General features: G+C 58.6%; 1 protein-coding gene across 4 annotated transcripts in view; it reads right to left on the bottom strand.

The window, feature by feature from the left end:
- GTF2IRD1 (GTF2I repeat domain containing 1) overlaps positions 1-15,959 on the bottom strand; it is a 104,973-nt gene that overhangs the window by 36,718 nt on the left and 52,296 nt on the right. For 3 of the 4 annotated variants that reach the window (XM_077777848.1, XM_077777845.1, XM_077777846.1), the window contains exons 10-17: positions 11,605-11,630; positions 10,718-10,826; positions 10,051-10,088; positions 9,533-9,613; positions 8,974-9,063; positions 2,265-2,312; positions 1,296-1,361; positions 410-593 (exon numbers count right to left, since the gene is read on the bottom strand). In XM_077777848.1, the coding sequence (XP_077633974.1) occupies positions 410-593; positions 1,296-1,361; positions 2,265-2,312; positions 8,974-9,063; positions 9,533-9,613; positions 10,051-10,088; positions 10,718-10,826; positions 11,605-11,630 (642 nt within the window). The remainder of the gene's footprint in view (positions 1-409; positions 594-1,295; positions 1,362-2,264; positions 2,313-8,973; positions 9,064-9,532; positions 9,614-10,050; positions 10,089-10,717; positions 10,827-11,604; positions 11,631-15,959) is intronic. The other variant, XM_077777847.1, reaches the window with a different exon arrangement.

Below are 15,959 nucleotides of genomic sequence, written 5' to 3'. Positions count from 1 at the left end.
CGCCTGACCCTGAGTTCTCACCAAGCTGCCACCCTGGCCGCGGGGGCAGAGGAAAGCCTCCTCGCTGGTCCTGCCTCTGCCCACAGTCCCCAGATGGCCCTGGGATACGGGGATATGGGCAGCACCCTGGCGCCCCAGGCCCAACACACACCCAGCGAATCCTCACCACAGCCCAGGAGACCTGCTAACGAGTATCCGCCCGCTATACGTGTCGCCACATGGTCGGGTGGCTTCGGGTCCAGTGCGCCTGGGCATCCCCATGCCTGCGGCTGGGCCCAGACTCTACCACCCGCTGTTTAAATGCAACAAAAAAGCCCGCCCTGATCTGAGAACGGAGACGGTGATTTGGCGCTTCTCCCAGGCGCCAGGCGAGCCCGGAGGGGCCCCCGTGGGCGTGGCCAGGCCTCACCTCTTGATGACAAACTGGATGCTGTTGCTGGCTTCCAGAATCTTGCGGAGCTTGGCGATCCCAAAGCAGTTGGGCCTGCGGAGGGAGATGCCTTCAGGCAGCCCCACCACAAACAGCTCCTCTGGGTACATCAGGAACTTGGAGTAGGGCACCTTGACGGGCTCCGAGATGCCAATGGCCTTGGCTGCAGAGACACGGCTGCTGTAGGGCCACCCAGGGCTACCTATGAGCCTCCGCTCTGGCCTCCCTCCTCTGTGCAGGGCGGGGGCGGGGAGGGGCGCAGGCCCCAGGGCTCTCAAGAGTCAGCTCTTAGTTGATCCCTTGACCCTCCTGAGATGATACTGTTGCCCGTAGTCTGCAGTAAGAGACTGGGACCTCGGAACGGACGGGCTTCAGGTGGGAGAGCCCCAGGGATGCAGGATGTGAGCCCGGGTCAGCGGGGCCCCCAAACCCACACGCAATCGGTGCCCTCACACCTGGGCGGTGCCAAAGAAACCACCGCTGGCTGGTGAGACCTGGCATTGGCTCCCCCCAAGCCCACATGTCCCCTGTGCTGCCGGCAAGACCTTCCAGAGACCTCCTCCCACCAGAAGTAACCCTTGAACTCTGTGTGGCCCAGCCCCACAGCTTAGGAATGTGACAGGCCGGAGGCCCAGGCCAGCCTCTCACTGCCACTCACACTCAGACAGGCCGTATCTTTCCCCAGGCCTCGCTTTTCCTCATCTGTAAATGGGTATGAGGACGCAAGGGTTTTGTGGGATGGGAGAGTTCGTTGGAAACCCTGAGCCAGNCCACCTTCAAACAATCTTTCCTGGACTCTCAAATGGGAAAGTCCTTGTTGAAGGCAGGGCCCGCTACCTGGACGCCCATCCAGCTCCTTGCTCACCGTATCGTGTGTTGAAGAGCAGCTCCACCTGCTTCCGCAGCGGCCGGATCACGTCTCCGTGGCTGTCTGGAAGGCAAAAGGCAGCCCGTTGGGCCTCCCCCGGGGCAACAGCACCCTGCTTCTCAGCTCATGCCCCAGCTCTGCCGGCACCAAGAATGACCCTGTGTTGGGACCTTGGAATGGGGGAGGGCTGGGGTGGCAGCAGCAGGTGATGTATTCCCCCAGAAATGGCACCCCCCAAAAAAAAAAGAAATGGCACCCCCAGACTGGTCCCCAATTCCCAGACTCCAACATCTGCTCGTAAAATCGGGTCTAAGGCATCACCGGACCTGAATGGTGATTTGGAAGACCTTGCAGCCTGAGAATGACCACAGGCCATTCTGAGTGACTGTGTGTGTCACTTTGGACACAGTTCGGAAGTGACTCAGCCAATAGGTGAATGGTAAGCCTGCAAATTGAGTACGCCGCCACCAGGTGGCAATGGAGTTTTCTATCCCTACCCCTGGCCAGGCTGGGTTTGGGGAAGTGACCCTTCTCTCCTCTCACAGCCACTCTTTCCATTCCAGGGACAGATACCCCCAGGAGGAAAACAGCCCCATCCCACTTCGCTCCCTCTTCCTGCTCTCCGCTCTCACTCCCGAGAAGGAGCCGGTCCGTTGGACACAAAGCCAGTTTTATGCTTCCTGGACTCCGTTCTACTTGCTCAGTCCCCAGACTTAGAGCCTTTGTGAAAGATGCAGGGTGTGTATAAAAACAAAGCTCCGTGTGTCGCTCACCAGAAAGAGCTTTCCATACCCCTGACCGGGCACCTCCGAGTTCCATGAACCCCCTCCCACCTTTAGGCAGCCCACAGGACCCTCCCCTCCAAACGGGGTGTTGGAGGGAACTGGAGACAATGGGGAGAGGAAGGGCGGGTGGAGGAGGGAAGGGGGGATGGGGTGACGGGGTAGGAGGTGGACAGCGCCTCACCCTCTGCGGGCCTCTCCTCAGGCCGTGGGTCCTCGCCGGGGCCTTTCTCTGGAAGAGAAGAGAGGGTGCCAGGGAGCCATGCGCATCACCTCCCTGGTCGCATGCTGCAGGGGTCAGGCTGGACACATGGGGAGCAGCTGCACAGCACAGCCACCCCCCTGGACGGGATCGGGGGCCTCGAGCCTGCACAGGCACTGAACGTGCCCTCCTTGTGTCTTCACAAGACCCAAGTCAGTCCGTTCTTTCCAGATGCTAGGTTCTGCTCCAGGCTTGGAGGACACTGGGGACGAGGCAAAGCCCCGCCCTCTGTGACGTCACATAGACCCCGTAATACCAGTCAGCGGTGATGCCCTGATCCATCAGGTGATGCCCGGATCCATCAGGGGACAGAGGGGAAGAGGGAAAGTGGGAAGCGTAGACCCACCCCAGTCAGGCGGTCCAGGGGACTCTCGGATGAGATGGCACTGACCCCAGGCATTGACCCCGGCCTAAGCTCCCAGCAACACACCCAGCCTCGTCCCCAGTAAGCGTGGACATGGTCAACTCGAAAGGTGTGTGCTAAAGCTGCACGGGGGTGGGGGCTCCTGCTGGCATGGGGGGGCTGAGGAGAGGAGGCTTCCTGCAGGAGGGAGCACCTGGCTGAATACGAGGGTCCAGGAAAGGCAGTGGGGGGCAGGGAAGAGGGACACAGGCAGGGAAGGAAGAGCATCTTGGGTGGGGGTAAACTGAGGTTTTGGCTGGAGGAATAAGTACATGTGTGCAGAAGGGGTGGGAGCTGGGGCGGGGGGGCAGGGCTCGGGCGGTGGGGGGCACACTGCCTCACATTGCCGGTGCAGAGCAAGGAAGGGATCGGGGGATTGTCAGCGCTTGAAACAAGGGGAAGGAGGCTGTCATCTGGGATGCTGCCAGACGCTTCCACCCGCAGGACTAAGCCCTCATGATGAACTGCCGAGCTGGGAAGCGGTGGGACAGGTGGACCCCAGGCCTGCCAGACTCCGGCTGTGCCTGTCTACTCCCCCGCCAGCTCCTGCAGGGGGCACTCGGGGACAAAGGGATACAGGGCGCTGCCCCCTGTCCCAGACGGGATTGTGAGGGGGCAGGAAAGGGGCTGGTCCTGGGGAGAGCTGTCAAGGGTCAAAATTCGCTCAGGATGGAGGGGAAGTGAGCAAGCCAGAGGCTTGGGGCTCTGCCTGGAAGGGGCTGGAAGGTTCTGGAGGGCTTCAGCTACGCTCAGCCGACTTGAAAAGGTAGAGGGCCAGCCCTGGGCCCCCTGTGGGCGGTGGATGCCGGGTCTCCTGACTCCGCACCAGCAAGCTGAGTCCAGCACTCAACCAACGACGGAGGGAGATTTGGAGGGTCACTATCCCAGCTCCCTCCTCACAGCTGCCTGGCTGTGGCTCTCATGGTCCCCTGGCTCAGCTGTCCTCGGCGGTGATGGGTCTGCTAACACTTCCCGCTTCCCACCCCATACCGTCCATGTGCCTGGATCTCCCACATAAATCCAAGCAAGCAGAGCCTTATCTCAGGTTCAGCTTCTGGAAGATCCCGCACATAAACTGCATTTGTGCCATTTCTAGATGAAGCGTGGGGCAGACGGGGAGAGAGGGGTGTGGTGGGACGAGGGGGCCACTGGAGGAGGTCCTCCCTATGATAAGGAGTCTGGTAACTATCGGTCCCAGGTGAAGGGAACTGCCCAAGCATGACATCTGGAGTGCCAATTAAGGTTAAGGTGGCCCGGAGGGACACGAGGGGGGAGGGAGACCTGGCCAGGGAGTCTGTCCCTGCCGTCAGCTGTCCGTGTGCCGTCTTCCCGGCAGGAGTGGCTATTTGGCAGCTTCGGTCCCATTACAGAGGGGCTTCTGTGGGGCCCTGACACAGAAGGAAACTGGGGGGCACCTGGGGGAGCTCAGTCGGTCAAGTGTCCAGCTTCGGCTCAGGTCATGATCTCACGGCTTGTGAGTTTGAGCCCCGTGTCAGGCTCTGTGCTGACAGCTTGGAGCCTGGAGCCTGCTTCAGATTCTGTGTCTCCCCGCCTCTCTCTCTGCCCCTCCCCTGCTTGTGCTTGCTCTCTCAAAAATAAACAAACACTGGAAAAAAAAAAAAAAAAAAGAAGGAAACTGGGCCGGCTCTGACTCATGTGCTCTGGGTCCCCAAACGTGGGGAACTTGCTGGATTCTCCACCCAGGCATGGGGGCTGGGCTATTTATTTACCCTGAACGAGCCCACCCACTTGCTCACCATACCCCCGTTTTTGTGAATAACTGGAAACACTCTCAAGTAATGATCCAGGACCCGGCAAATACCACGGTGCAGTAGAGAGATGGCCAAAGCCCAGGGTCAGGGAATGAGGGACAGCAGCGCCTGTCAGCACTTAGCAACATGCAGGAAAAAAGGACATGAAGGATGGACGCTAAAGGAGTAACTGCCCAAAGAGGGGGGCCACACAACTTCCCCTGCACCAGTTACACGGCCCCACAGCATTTATTTTACAACGTATACGTGCAACCTGGACATACAGACACACAACCTTCTAATCCACAGCGGTCCCAAAAACCTCCAAATCTTCATACGTGACCAGTTTTGAGCGGGGGGCTTTGAAAGAAGCCTTGGGGAGGCAGCCCAGGGCCAGGCTTCAGTTCCCACTTGGTCACACCAAAGAGGAGAAGCCTTTCCGACAGAGCCGGACCATGGCTGTGTGGGTCCCCGGCCGCCCAGCCCCCCGGAGTCCAGACCTGAGACCACCCCCCACACACACAGTGCTGCCAACGCAGCCAGGTGCTGCGCGACCTTAGTGGCTGGGCCACTCTGTCCACTCATCCTGAGCGCCCACAGTTTCTCCACAGGCAGCTGCCAAGTCCTGTCCTGCCCGGCCCTTTGAGAATATTCTCTCTCCATTCCCAAGGTATTAAAAGCACCTCACAACCAACTGAGGAAATGAAAAAGATAAATTGCTTAACGTAACACGGCTTCTCTTCCCGCTGATCCTTTGCTTTTCTGTTTGTTTAACCAGTCATTATGTTTTCAACAGTTGCAAACGGCAGCTCTGTGCCCTTGTGTGCTCCCCACCTTCCTGCCTATTTTTGGTGGCTGCTGACAGCCCGTCAGGAGGAGGCCATCAACAGTTCCCCTGACAGGTGGGCTGGCTCTTTCCAGGTTTTTCGCTGTTACCATTAACATGGCCACGAACATCTCTGCAGCAAACGGTGTCTGTATTTCAGATGATTTCCTAGGACTGGACCCCTAGACCTACCGGGGGGTGCTCATTTCGATCGCTCTCGAAGCTGACATATTTCTTTAAAAAGCAACGCGGCGATGCGCATTCTTCCCACGACCGTGAGCAGCCACCCCTCAATACGCTCAACAGAGATGCGGCCCAGTTAAGGGGTGCAAAAGAGATGCCCCTGAGTTCGAGCCCTCATCTCTCTGAGGCTGCGTGCGTTTGTTTCGCTTGCTGTCTCTTTCTTTTTTTTGGTGCAATCATCCCCACTCATGTCATGGCGGACACCAGGACGTACCACTCAGGGCAGCAGGGAGTGTGGTCAGCAGGTGACCCCATGGCAGGTGCCCCTCCGAGGACCAGCCTTCCAGGGCAGCTCCCATCCCACGACTGGTTGAGGACATCCCAGTTCACTTTGGAACAGCCCCAAGGGGCCATTCTAGCTTCCAGAGCTTCCCATGGGGTTTGCAGACGCCGTCGCTGGGGCTCCATCAAGGCTCTACCTCCCCTACACTCCCCTGCTTCCATCCTTTCTTACACAAATGCATCTAATAAGTCCCATGCACATGAAACTCCATCCCAGAGTCCATTCCCTGGGGAACCCTGCCCGCGACAGTGTCCTGGGGCTCTGAACGTTTCCCGTGGATTCCAGCCCAGCGTCCTGGCCTCTGACGGCCACAGGGAACATCACTCCTGGGTGCACTGTCCATTCTTTCTGGAAACTGCATCAACCCGAACTACCTTTAACCAACTAACTGAAAACACAAGAAGGAGGACCGAGCCTGCCAGGACACCATGCGCAGGCGCCCCCAGGAGGAGGCTGGGGTCCCCGGGCAGCCCTGCTTCCCCAGCTGGGCCACAGTCAACCCCAGATCCTGATGTCCCAGAGCCGACTCGGTCCTGACACACGAGCCTGCGCCGGCTCCCTTCTAATGGTTCAGTCATCCACGTGGAACTCTGTTTCCGAACCGAGCCGGGGCCAGGTGCCCCGTTTGCAGCGTGCACAAGCCCTCCTCTGGAAGTCTGGTTCCCACTGCGGCTCATCCTCTGTCCCCCGTGACTTCTCAAGTGCTGTGGATGGTGGATCTCAGGTATCATCGGCTTGGGATCCAATTCCTCAGAAGATGGGGAGCTGCACTCTGTCACAGCGGCTCTAGAGGGGCTGCACATCCCCTCGCTGAGTGGGACTCCCAGGTCCTGCTCACACACTCCTGTTTCTAGGCCACTCTCCCTGACAGAGAAGAAGGACGCAGACAAGGAGCAGAGGCGTTCTGCTTTCATTCTGTCACCAATTAGCACGGCACCATCCGCCCGGGCCTGCCGGAAACCTCCTGGATGTTTCTGGTCATGTGTCTGTGTTTGGTTGGGGAAAAAATTTTCAAGTGCAGAAAAGCGCACAATGTTATGACAAACACCCATGTATCCACCAGCCGGAATGAATAGATGTTAGCATTTTGTCATATTTGCACCTATTTTTTTTAAATGTCTATTTTTGAGAGAGAGAGAAAGAGATTGCACCAGGGAGGGGCAGAGAGAGGGGGAGACACAGAATCCGAAGCAGGCTCCAGGCTCTGAGCTGTCGGCACAGAGCCCAGTGCGGGGCTCGAACCCATGAACTGAGAGATCATGACCTGAGCTGAAGATGGCCACTTGGCCGACGGAGCCACCCAGGTGTCCCTGAACCTAATTTTTTTACATAATACATTAAACCACACCGTTTCTAGGTTTCTAAACTTACATAAATTCTGTATCTTCCCTCCCCTTCTGCACTTGCTATTCACACTGTTAACTTTTGTTTTTAATGTTTATTTATTATTGAGAGACAGAGACAGAGAATGAGCATGGGAGGGGCAGAGAGAGAGGGAGACACAGAATCTGAAACAAGCTCCAGACTCTGAGCTGTCAGCACAGAGCCCGATGTGGGGCTTGAACCCACAACCTGTGAGACCATGACCTGAGCTGAAGTTGGACAGTTAACCAACAGAGCCACCCAGGGGCCCCTATTTTTTTTATTTTAGAGAGAGAGTGCACGAGTGGGGCAGAGGGGCAGAGGGAGAGAGAGAGAATTCCAAGCAGGACCCATGCTGTGTGGAGCCCAGTGCGGGGCTCGATCTCATGACCCTGGGATCATGACCTGAGCTGAAATCGAGTCAGATGCTCAACCAACTGAACAACCCAGGTGCCCCTGTGCTGGTCACTTCAATGCCGTATGGTATCTGTAAGCATCCTCACCGCCCGCCCCCTGAATCAAGCCCACAGGGGGTAATCACACACACAGGAAACAAACAGAAGCCAGTCCCCTCCTTCAAGTTTCGTGGCCCGGCATCCTTAGTACAGAGCTTTCAAAATTTGAATTATTCAGGTACTAACATTTTCTGCCGTACCTGCGAACCCTATGCACTATATTTTATGTAGTATTTGTTTTTGTGATAATCAACTTCTAAAAAACCTTACCTATGAGAATTCTTAGTTTTCCTATCTATAATAATTATAGAACGTTCATTAATAATGGTTGGAGACAGGAGCTGGGCACCTGAGATTCATTAAATAACTCTTTTCAATTTGGGGTGTTTTTAAACCCTTCCAAAACGAAATTAAAAAGACAAAACACAGAGAAGGCCACACCCTCCCCACTGACCACTCCTCTTGGCCAGGATAATCTGTTTCTGCCTTTGTTCTTTTCCTCCGTGGTTTATTCTCAACCCCACAGTCGAGTAAATACTGCTAAAATATCCCTCATTAGCTCCAACCACCCCCCATGAGGAGATTTCGGTCTCCTCAGAGTCCAGCCCTCACTCCTTCCTTCAACGTACTCGCCCTGCATGACCCAGACCATCACTACCTCCGTGACCTCACCTTCCCTACCTCACTCTGCTCCAGTCACCCAGGCCTCCTTGCTTCTCCTTGAACATGCTGGATGCAGCCCACCTCAGGGCCTTTGCACATGCTGGTCCCACTGCCTGGAAAGCTCTTTCCTGACATCCAATGGCTCCCACCTCCTTCAGGTCTTTGCCCCAACGTCACTTTCTTAGCGAGGTCCTCTCTGACCACCCAAGTCCTGTAATAACCACTGCACGCCCGCCTCCTCATACTGCCCCGTCCTGGCTTGTTGCCCCGCACTTAACACCATCCGACCCTCTATTTTACCTATTGATTTCCTTACTCTTTGTCACCCTACATTAGGAGCAAAGGGACCTTAGTGTGTTTGGTATACATACTGCTCTGTCCCCAGTACCTCCTGGTACATAGAAGGTGTTCAATAAATACTTGTTAAACAAATGAACACATTAATTCAGATGGGGGCTCCTGGGAACAGTATAGAGGCCAGACAACATAAACCAAGTTACTTCAAGTTTCCAGAAAGGAACCTAGCCCGTATAGGGACTCAGGCATACACTGGGTTTTCTCTAAGTCAAAGGCAAGGCAAGCCTGGGGGCTTCCTGGCCCACCCTTCCTATAATGCCCCAGGTAGGGCCCCAGCCTGTTTCTTACCAGTCAGCATCTCCATCCCACAACCAGAATCTTCGGAGGGCAGATGCCCAGGCATCGAGTCTGTCATTTCCTCCGAGGTCGGCGAAGGGTCTGGAGAATGACAACAGCATCTTCTGCCTGTCCTACCCTGTCACGGTCCCCCAGGGTCCCCCAGCGCAGCAGGCCCGCAGAGCAGGACCCCTAAGGGAGCCGGGTCCTGGAACCCTGGGAGAGGAGCTTTAGTGGCCTGCTGTGCCACAGGCCGGGCGGGGGCCCGAGGGGTGTGGACCCCATGCTGAGCCTCAAGAACACTTGCTTCTTCGCAGACATGGAAAGTGAGGCCCAGGGGGTGTCTAAGTCTGGAATCAAACGCAGGCCCCCTTATTCCCATACCTTGTCTTTTCCTTCCTACTGCCTGACAAATCCCAGGGTGGCCGGGCCTGAGCGGGAAGGCCCCTTCATGGCCCTTCGGAGACAGAGGGGACAGCCCGGGAGGGGACACGGTGACTCTGAGAGCAGCTTGATTCCTGGAGGTTCAGGCCGGGCAGCAAGGTCAGCCCTTCAGATACCTGTTCCTTACCTGGGACGGTGACCTGAATGATATCTAGATCTTCCGGTTCGATTTTAATGGGCCTCAGCCCACTCAGCTCCCCTGACGTTCCTGTGGGGAGGGAATGAGGGATCCGGTCAGGTGTGGGTGCCAGCTGGGCCGGGCAAAGCGAAGCAATTCCAGAACATTCCTGCGTCCGTGGCTGGTTAGCAGCGCCCCAGGAAAAGTCAGCCCGGCTCCAGGCTCCTGCCCAGACCAGGAGTGGAGGGTGAGGTAGGCCCTCAGGCCTGTCCTGGTATCTCCAGTTTATAGGCTTGGCGACTGAGGCCCACAAAGGGGAAGCCACTTGTCACTGACATGCTAAGAACCTGCCCCTCCAGCTGCCGCTCCCCCTGCCCCCGCCAGGGAGCTCCCAGCATGCTGCAAGGTCTGGGGGGCAGGGATGGGCAGAGCTAACTCATTAGTACTCCAGGCCCCGTCTGAGCCGGTCTCCTCCCCAGGGCCGCCCCCAGGACACACACGCACAGTAGGGTCCCGTGTCTCCTCACCTGGCCCGCCTTCTTCAAGGACCCCGTTCTTGTCTGACCTGAGGGAAGGAAGGAAGGAAACCAAGAGACGATGCACGTCAGCCCCAGCTCTTCCCCTCTAGGCAGCCAGGAGCCCACAGACAATGTTGTACGTGCCCCTGTCCACAGTCACCCCCGTCCCCACAGGACAGTCCCCGCGTGCCCTGAGTGAGATTCCTGGCACCCGGTCTCCTAGGACCACGGCCTGGCTTCTGCTTCCTGTCCTGGGTGGACGGTCTGTGCGTCTACCTTCCCCACTGGGGGAGAATGCCTGGGGCCTGGGTCTGGCCCATCTAGGAGCCCCACAACTGAGCACAGTGGGGTTCAATCGGCGCTTGCTGGGGGGGACTGGGAGCCGGGAGGCCACCAGCCTGGAGTGGGGACAGCGGTCTGGGAAGAGAGGCAGGGGCAGAGCCGGGCAGGGCGCTTGGGGTGGAAGATTCAGTAAATGCACGGAGCATTGTGGGGGAGGCCTGGGCTAGATGCGGGGATGAAGGGATGAGGGCACAAGGTGGGAGGGGGGCGGGGATTGGAGCAGAGTGACCCTATGCCTACACGGGGTGTCGCGGGTCAGGCCCTCGGGCCAGCCCCAGGCCTTGCTGCCCCCTGCAGTTGACACTACCAGCCCAGCGCAGGGGTGAGACCTTACCGAGCAGTCCCAGGCAGGTCGAGGACAGTGGCACGGGACAGCTCTGTAGAGGTGTCCTCCGGTGGGCTGGCTGGCTCCAGCTTCGTGGGGTCTTTGGTAAACTTGTTCCCTGGGTGGAGAGATGAGGGGGGTCAGGACAAAGTGCCCCAGCCTCCTGAGTGCGGGTCATGTGGGCAGGGGCCTCGGAGGGAGGCCCTCCGGGGACTCCTTGCGGGGGTCTGGCCTCTGCTGGCTCAGGAGCAGGTCCTGGTAGGAGGACTATGGGCCCCAGCACCAGAGGAGGCCAGGATCTGGAAGGGTTACAGGAGGAAGGAGCGGCCAGAAATGGCTGTCCTGACCTCACACACACTATAGACCGAGGGAACCCTCCAGAAAGGGGCCGATGCCCCCAGGGCCATACTATGTGACGGCTCTCTCATGTAATTATCAGAAAATCCCAGAGGAAGGTGCCCTCATCACCCCCATTTCACAGATGTGGAAAGTGAGGCTCCTACAACCCTGCCCAGGTCACAAAGCCGGCGGGATGTAGGGCCGGGACCAGGACCAGGTCTGTGGGACCCCAAAATCGGTGCTCCCTTTGCTGCCTGATGGTTATGGCCTGGGCTCTGGGGAGAAGAGCGGAACCGGCTTACAGGACTGATTGATACGAAATGAAAGTAGAGCAGAACATGCTAACAGCTAGACTCCCTGACACACATTAGTATTCAGCAAGCGTCAGCTTTACTGTCCCTGAAGGGGCTGTCTGAACCAGGAGCCAGGGGACTGTGTCTGCACAGAAGCCACACCCAGGCCCCTCCCCATGCCACGGTCAGTCCCATGTGATGAGCTGCACTCATGGCCATCAGCTTGGGTGGCTTCAGAGCGGACTGGGTGGTACCCACACCTACCTGTGAAAATTCGCTCATCAAACATCCTGGGGAGAGAGAAGAGAGACAGGCATGAGGGCGATGCAGGCCGAGGGCCCCCCGGGCTTGGGGACAGGCCTCCAGGCCACCTGGGTGCTGCTCACTCCAGCCCCACACACATGGCTACTGCTGCGGACCGGGGTCCCAGCTGGCCACGTGTGGGGATGGGATGGGGCACAACCCAGAACGGCCAGGAACCCCAAACCACCTCTCTCCAGCCAGGGTGGGCTGGTCCTGGAGGGCCCACGCTGTCCATCACGGTGCCCCAGGGGGCCTGTCCAGCCCTGAGCTCTTCCTGGCCACAGGTGGCAAAGGACACACACCCCTGTCCCACCAGGGCCCCTGGGCTTTCACCTGATGGGACCTACATCTCAGTGACAGACACGGGGACCGACCCTGTCCCCAAGAAGCTCTGGGTGGGCTGCAAAAGGCCAGGCCTGTCACCACATCATAGCCATGCAGGGTGACACATGGGACCCCTCCCATGGAAGCCAAGGGGCCCCAGACAGGGAAGGGGCCGGGGAAGACTTCCGGGAGGGGCACGGCCTTCCATGCCGGGCTCAGGCACGTGCTCTCTGCCCCATGGGCAATGGGGAGCCCCTGAGGGCAACGTGGCACCTTCGGACCACTCCATCAGCATGGAGACCACAGATGATGGGAAGAGGGATGGCTGGGGGCTGCCACCACTTGGGACCCCCCGCCTCATCCTGGGAAGACACCTGGAAGTCTGGGCCAGGAACAGGAGAGGGGGTGAAGGTCGGCCTTCAGGGCTGGTGTTCTTTCTGTCCCACCCCAGCTCCCACCCTGGTGGCACCCAGATGGCTGGGGAGCTGGTGGGGGGGAGGCAGCAGAGTCCGTGTACCATGGAGCGGCCGGACAAGGGGACAGGGCCTTGGTTGTGACTCTCAGGCTACAGATGCTACACAAGACACCAGAAAGGACGTCTGAGCCTGAATACAAGGGCCTAACAGCGCCCAAGCAGGCCCAGCAGAAAATTCAAACAGAGGCCAAAAAGTCGGCGTGGAGGCAGAGCCGGGGTCACCAGGGCGGCAAGGCCCCGCCTTCCCCACTGCTCCTGGGCGCCCACACTTATCTGGGTGCCACGAGGCTGAGAAGCAGCCACGGGACTCACTCTGGGGGGAGAACGACTTTCTCCCCGGGCCTTCCTGCTTCCTCAGCCCCACCTGGCAACGGGGAGGCTGCGGCCACGACTCTGGTTTTATCATTTATGGTGTGACTACCACCTCTCAGGGAGCGCGAGGGGCAGGAGCTGGAGACAGCACCGTGGCCGGCCGGGTTCCCCGGCGAGGAGGACCTGGGGGTGCAGATGACGGGGAGTCTGACGGGGCTCCAGGACCAGGGCAGGTGCTCCTGGGGGCCGCCGGGCCTGTTTGATGGGCGCTGACCAGCGGCTGCCGTCAATCTGCCGAACACACCCCAGAGTTCTGGGGCCCCTCCGCACACTCGGCCCCTTATGTTCTGTCTTAGGTAGAACTGACCTGTCCACCCCTCGGGTGTCAACTTCGACCCTGACCCTCGGAGCTGGTGTTCTGGTGAGAAGAGGGGTTTGGGAGGCCAGGGAGCCCCCTACCACCTATAATAAGACCCAGAGGCCTTGTGGATCAGCTTCTACCCGTGACCCCTCCCCACCCCGACCCTGCAGACACCTGGGCTGCGGCAGAGACCGCCTGCTGGCGGCTCCCAAGCCCCTTCTCTGGACTCGCTTCTGCCAGGACAATCTCAAATCCTCCACCAACCAGGCAAGGATATGCAATTGCGGAAAAGGTCCAGAGGGCTCAGGAGGGAGCAGCTGCTATTCTATGCGCTTTGCTCACCTCCTGGCATGTGGTCTCCCATCTGGGCTGTGAGGCACGGACCACCACTAGTCCCCTTTTACAGGTGAGGAAAGGGAGGCACAGAACAGTTAAGTAACTTGCCGAAGGACACACAGCTGGGAAAGGCAGGGCCGGGACTCAAACTCAGGCTGTCAACCCCAATGCACTTTACTACTTCTTTATACGTGAGGAGATGAGGTCAAGCGAAAGGACTCATGTTCATTGAACATCTACTATATGTCAAGAGTGTTAGGTCGGCTTCCTCACCTTATGGTGAGAAAATCTGGTGGAGAGGGCCACCCCATTGTCCTTATTTTTACACATGAGCCAGACTCAGAAGGGAAGGGCTATTCAAGGTTATCGTGCTTCGAGTGACTTTAAGCCCAATCTGCCTGATGCCAAAGCCTCCTCCTTCAGGAAGCCCCATGGGCTTGCCGCTCACCACCTGCCATTGACTCGACACTTGGAAACCTGTTACCTCTCGTGCCCTGAAGTCATCACAGGAGTGACCACCCTACACACCTGCCATGACTGGCGGTGGCTTCTGGGGACTGTGCCTGCTGTCTATGAAGTCCTCAGTAGAGCCCAGTGAAGGGCTGAGCCTGTAAGACGCACTTGGCAATTACTAATGAAGAATTAAATCAGCTCTGGTTTAGACTGAAGATCAAGGTCAGCCACGGTGACACAGACCCAAATACCATGACCAGGCACGTGGGGGGACACTAGGGTGTCCCTGAAGCTTTCTTCTCACCTAGCCCCTGTCCCCCTACCAAGAGTCAACTGCAGGCACTGGCCGATGGAACAATGGATTTCATTCACCTCCAGAATGTGGGGCCCCACAGTAGGGCAGAAATTCTCTCTGAATGAGGGCGCGGGGGAGGAGGACTTTTAGACCAGAGATAAGCAAGCCCTGAACAATGAACACAGGTGGGAAGGTGGGGAGAGCTGATCTGGGCAGAGGGAAGAGCCTCAGCCAAGGCCTGGAGGCAGTAAGGTGGCCTGGATTCAGAGAAGGGTACCCCAAGGCTGTGCTCATGTGAGGGAGGGAAGGGTGAGGGAGGGAAAGCAGCAGGGATGAGGGAGGGAAGGCTGGAGGGCATAAAGACCTGCCTTGGGGCCAGAGTATGCGCTGTACCCCGGGGGGCTTGGAAGGGCTCCAAACAGGGGACCCACAGGGTTAGGGGGGGACTTCCAGAACAAGATCCCCCCCACCCTCTGCCACTTCTCAGCCTCCTCTGCTGGTGGCTCCTTCTCCCCACCTCCTCTCCCTCCCCCTGGCCTCTAAAGTGGGGACCCCTCCAACTCTATTTCCTCCCTGGCCCATGATGCCAACTCCCAGACATTCTATCTCTGACACAGACCTCCCTCTGGAGCTTCTGAATTCTCAAAATTCCATCTCCGGCATCTCCAAGCTGGCAGACCCGCTGTGAACTCCCCACTCCACCCCAGACCTGCTGCCCCCAGCCATACGCTCAGAAACGCGGCACGATCCTGGCCTCCATGCTCCCCTCCACACTCCCACGGTCCACCCACTGGCAAACCCAGGGGAGCTCGGAATCCACCCAGAACGCAGCCCCCTCTCTCCCTCCGCCCAGCACGCTGCCTGCCTGACACACAGCAGCCTCCTGAATCTCCCCACCTCCAGGGCCCTGGTCACCCTAGAGCCGGAAGCAAAGGGCACAGGAGAGCCCACTCTGGCCTCCAGCAGCCGTGCCGAGGTCCCAGCAATGCTCTAGGACAGCCCCGCGCTTGCAGAGTGGGCCCCCAGCCTCTTTGCGCCCCAGACGCATATTCGTTCATTCATCCGTTGCACACACACACACTGGGCACCTACTGCATACCAGGCGCTGCTCTGAGCACTGGGAATGCAGTGACGGGCCACACAGTCCTCGCCCTCAGCGCACCTGAGTACAGGCTCACCCAGAGCAGATGCCCTGTTGCCCGGAGGCAGAGGGCTGGACGTCATGGCCATCCCCGTCCCTAACCACTTAGGAGGAAGCATCCCGGGGAGTCCCAGGCATTGCGGGGAGACCCTGATGCTTGCATGCTGGAGAGTCCAACCAGCTGGGATGGCAAACTCCTCGCCAGAGTCTCAGGCAACGAGACTGGGGGATGGCAGGCAGCAGGGGCCCCCCAGCCACCCTGGGGGGTTGCAGTGTTCAAGTGCATCCCATTTTGCCTTCTCCCACCTACCCACACCTGCACCAGAGAACCAACAGGAGAGGCGGTCAGCCAACCAGCAGGCAGGGCAGCCCGAGGGGGGTGCAGGGCAGCCGAGGCGGGTGCGGCGGGGAGACGCTGGCCCTCCTTACATGACCTTGGGGGAAGCATGACCCCTCAAAGCCTCAGTCTTCTGTAGGGGGAGGTAAAACCCCTTTTGCTAAGACCTTACTAAGTGTCTGCAGGCGCTGTGCCTCCGTTTCCCCAAAAGAGGCCGGGAAGGAGGGGCCCACACAGCTGTCAGGTCAAGGAGCCCGACTTCTCTCCCAGGCCCTCCCGCCC

Source organism: Crocuta crocuta, unplaced genomic scaffold (assembly GCF_008692635.1).
Source record: "Crocuta crocuta isolate KB4526 unplaced genomic scaffold, BGI_CrCroc_1.0 scaffold217, whole genome shotgun sequence".
NCBI classification, from domain to species: Eukaryota; Metazoa; Chordata; class Mammalia; order Carnivora; family Hyaenidae; genus Crocuta; species Crocuta crocuta.
The sequence above is the reverse complement of the archived record's forward strand: the minus strand, read 5'-3'. Positions and strand labels throughout refer to the sequence as shown.